This window comes from Crocodylus porosus, unplaced genomic scaffold, assembly GCF_001723895.1.
Source record: "Crocodylus porosus isolate Cpor-Errol unplaced genomic scaffold, CroPor_comp1, whole genome shotgun sequence".
NCBI classification, from domain to species: Eukaryota; Metazoa; Chordata; order Crocodylia; family Crocodylidae; genus Crocodylus; species Crocodylus porosus.
The window spans coordinates 36,811,002-36,815,346 of NW_017728950.1; the positions used below are offsets into that span (position 1 = coordinate 36,811,002).

General features: G+C 43.4%; 1 protein-coding gene across 1 annotated transcript in view; it reads left to right on the plus strand.

The window, feature by feature from the left end:
* The window catches only part of TEK (TEK receptor tyrosine kinase), a 73,930-nt gene that overhangs the window by 43,128 nt on the left and 26,457 nt on the right, over positions 1-4,345 (plus strand). Inside the window, exons 9-11 of the mRNA XM_019555227.1 lie at positions 972-1,119; positions 2,333-2,494; positions 3,398-3,532. Coding sequence (XP_019410772.1) covers positions 972-1,119; positions 2,333-2,494; positions 3,398-3,532 — 445 coding nt within the window. The remainder of the gene's footprint in view (positions 1-971; positions 1,120-2,332; positions 2,495-3,397; positions 3,533-4,345) is intronic.

Sequence of the window (4,345 nt, forward strand, 5' to 3'; positions counted from 1 at the left end):
TGCAGTGCAATCATCTGTTGATGATATAGAGCTTTTCAATCTCCCTCCCTGCTTCTTCATGCTGTCTGCAGCAAACTGACAGGCAAGCAAGCCAGCATGGGGGCTGATAACAGTGTTTATCACCCCATCATCAAAACAATAGCCTCTCTCCATTAGTTCAAGCTCTTCTTAAACAGCTTACCAGCTGATTAGCTCCAAAAAGACCTAAGCCCTCACTGTTTTATCTGACTGTCCCAGTGAAATTGGAGACACACACACACACTGATACCTCTCAGCATTAGCTAGCATACCACATGCCTAGGGTCTATGGGGCTGGGCGCTGTGCTGTGGGAAGGAGGGAGGGGGAGATTCCTGCTTGAGCAGCGAGCAGCAAGCAGGAGTACAGCAGGAGGAAGCCAGGCAGACCCTGCTGTGTCTGCAGTCTCTGCTGGAGCTCTAGCCAGGGAACAGAGGGGAAGGGCCAGCTCTGCTGTGGAGCAGAGAGCTGTGCCCAGCCCAGAGAGCATGCCGGGATGCTGGGGGAGTCTGGTTTATTTTAAACCAGCAAGGGGTCTGGGATAGACATTGCATAAACTAGTTGGAGTCAAATCAGTTAAGTCTGATACTACATTAAACCAGATTTATCTCAAAGTGGTTCTGGCCATTTTGAAACTGGTTTATGTGCACTTGAATGTCTGTTCTGTTACAGGTTTAAACCAGTTTCTGAGCACTTAAACTGGTTTATGTGTAATGTCTGCCCCTAGCCATTAAGCCTGATACCTCATTGATCTAAGTCTCTCTTAGACTGGGTTCTATCTTTTTAAAATTTCTATGTGCCCCAAACTTCTGTTCTGTTATGGGTATAGACCAGTTTTTGGTCATTTATACCAGTTGATATGTAATGTCTGTACCTGGCCTGAGAGGAGAATGAGACAGGACGTATTTATCAGAGTCCATGTTTTTTAGGCCCTTTCTGTAATTTATCTTTTCAGCCCAATTCGTTCTTAACTGTTACACAAAATTGCTCCGAGGCAACATTTCATATCTATAGAATCCATCCCCCTGATTCAGGAATGTGGGTCTGCACTGTTCAGACAGTAGCAGGAATGGCAGAGGAGCCTTTCCAAGTTACAGTTAAAGGTAAGGTTGCATGAATCATCTGCCTTTAAATAGCCTTGCCTCTTTATTTTAAGAAGGGCAAGTTTACATCTCTGAATGTTTTCATCTACAAAAATCTTCAAGACACTATCAAGTGGCAATTCCTATTCAGTGGATGAATCTACATATGCACCTTATTGCAGAGTTTATTAATTAGCTCTTCATCTACATCTACACCAGTATTAGGTAACAGTAAAATAATTAAATCTGCCATATGATAGTACTGTCTTACGGCAAGATCATTTACCATGCTGAAATGCACATGTAGACAGTGACTGGATGGGGTCTAGACTGCTGCCTGCCACCTAGCCACAGAACTCCACAGGGTCAGCATGCTTCTGCCTCAGCAAGCCCCTTTGAGACCAGGAGCCTGGGGCTGACCCCCCACCATTTTCCCTGCCAGCCTGTCTCTGTTCCGCCCCAGCTCATATTACCGCCATCCCAGATGCATGTGTAGAAGCTGTGCCTGGGAGCAGTTTCCTTCGGCTCAAACAGCTGGAGTTTATTGCTGGAGTTTATTGCTTCACCTTAATTTCACATGTAGGTTCACCCAGTGATTCCTAGACACTAGAACAAGTAATTTCAAACCTAAATGGATACAATGAAGCACCTCAATTTATACCAAGTCATCTTAGTAAAAGAAGCAAGGTGGCACTCAGAAAACATTAGAGATATAGGTACTTAATCCCTCTAAAAATGTTTTAGTACTTGTTTATACAAGTACTAAATGATCATGCAGTAATGACTGCATAGTCAGCAATTTGTTGGTTTCATTTTTGTTTCTGATTAGTTATGCTTCCTAGGATTCACTGTGAATGCTTCAATTCTTTTTAGTCTCAGCATTGCAGGGACGTTTAAATAAATATGTACATTCAAATATTACCAGTAATAAGCTTTTATTACAAACAGCAGCCTGCTGCATATATTATTGTATTATTTGGAAAATGAACATAATTTTCAGGATAGAAAGAAAACCTGAGGTATTTGGAAGGATCTAAACTCTCAAGCTGCAGGTCATGAGACAACTTCTGTCTAATGGAAGTCAGAGCTATCAAAGATAGAATACTGGATTAGGGGTACCATTTCTCTGATACAGAATGACAGTTCCTATATCCCTTTGCATCCAGGTAGATACCAATGGATTATTAATGTAGACAGATAAAAGAACTAATCTTATAGTCCTATTCTTGCTCAGTTCCTCCAGTGCCACAATATCCTCCAAAGATGCGGGAGAGTGGACATAATTTTCTCATCATTGATATCAATGCTGACCCTCACACTGGGGATGGACCGATTGTGTTAACCAAACTCTTCTACAAGTCTGCTAAAGGCTTCCAGCCATGGAAGTCAGTGGAAGGTAAGGGCCAGTGCTTTCATTCCATAAGTCAAACAGAATCTTTGGTCATAATTAGCCTCATCACATTTGCCTAGCCCAGTGCACCCTGCCTGCAGGGGTCCTGAGCCAGTCTCCATGAAGACCCCACCTGCTCTATCTGGCACCCCTGGTGGTGAGTGCAAGGTGAATGGACCAGTGTGTCTGGGTAGCAGGGCTATCAGGAAGCCAAGTCCAGCCACTGTGCTGCCCCTGCCCCACTGCTGTGCTCCCTGGCCCCATGGACTATAGCCCTTGGCATACCCAAGAGCTGCACGCAGGGATAGGACAGGCTGTACTATGCACCAGGTGGCACTTTCACACCTGGGAGCAGTGAGAGTGGCTGCACACTCCATGGCCCTGGATGCCCCCCATGTCTGGGCCAAGTGGGGCCAAGGGACCCACTGAAGGCTGGATATAATCACTTGGTGGGCCAGATCCAGCCCATGGGCCTTATTTTGCCCACCCCCACCCTAAGTGCTAAACTAGTTAAATCATGAAGTCTCTGAACAAATGCAAGTTATTCCTCCATGTTTCTCTGTAGGATCACATTTTACGCTCCTGGCATCACTTCTAACTATATTTTAGAAGTGCTTATCACTTAGCATCTTGTACAGAGAACTCTGGCTTGGGAACTCAACCCCCTTTCCATGTCACAGCCAACTGCTCTTGTGGCTGTCGAGCAAATAATAAGTAACAGCTAATAAAATTGTAACTATGATAATTAATTTGTACTTCTAAGTAGCTCATCCTCGAACAATGGGGATACAGAGCACCTACACCTTTTACCTTCTTACATTTTATAATTCAGGAGTGACAAATTTCTTTCCTAAGCTTTTTGCAGTATAGAACAAGGAGATTATTTTTCTTTTCTCCTTTCATCCTCAGTACATGGAAAGACCAAGAAACTAGATAATCTGGAACCAAAAACAGAGTACCAGTTTTGTGTTCAGCTGAGACGGCGAGGTGATGGTGGAGAAGGGCACCCTGGGCCAGAGGCCAGTTTCACAACAGTAGCTCTTGGTATGTAGTGTTCGTTTGCCTGAAGGATGCCTTAGAACATACATGTGCCAAAGAACATGACATCAGGGAGCTTTTCATTAAACCTTAGTGGGTTCTCAATCAAGCCCCAAGAAGAAGGTTTCCCTTTTACTGGCCTGTAGTTTTATTGCTTTATGTAACCATGTATATTAAACAATTAATTAGCCCTCCCCACAGGATCAGGAGCCAGGAAAGAAAGTCAAAGAGCTACTAATCTTGGCGATCCTGACTGAGGTAATGTAACTGCGGTAAAGAAATAAAATCCCAGGACCTGATTTTCCATTGCCTTATGCCTTGTGCAACAGTTATACCAGTGAAAGCGCATGTGAAGTACTACCAAATCAAAGAGAAGCATTTTGCATCCACTTTTCGCTGGTGTTAGTCATTTAAACCAGGGTCCTGGCAGTGGAAAATCAGTCCCCAAGTTACATAGCAGCACTTCTGTTTGTAAAACCTGTGTTACATAATGTTAATCATTTTCATAGAAACAGAGTAAATATCACCTGAATTCTTTAGAAGTAAACAAGGCAAATTCAGATTATCTTGGAAGTAAATGGCACGGTGGAGAAACTAGTGTGGTGATTCTCAAGGTTTCATTTCCTGTCCAAAGCTGTTAAGCAGTTCCACCAGAACCTCAGATCCACTTACCAGTTTTCTTCCTGAAACTTCACTCCTTGAGTCAAGATTAATAGTTCCATTCTCTAGATCAATAGTTCTTACCCTTTTTTAGACTCAAAGCACCCCTTGAAAAATGTCAGCACTTATCTTGGAGGAGACAATTCTCCAAGCCCAAAG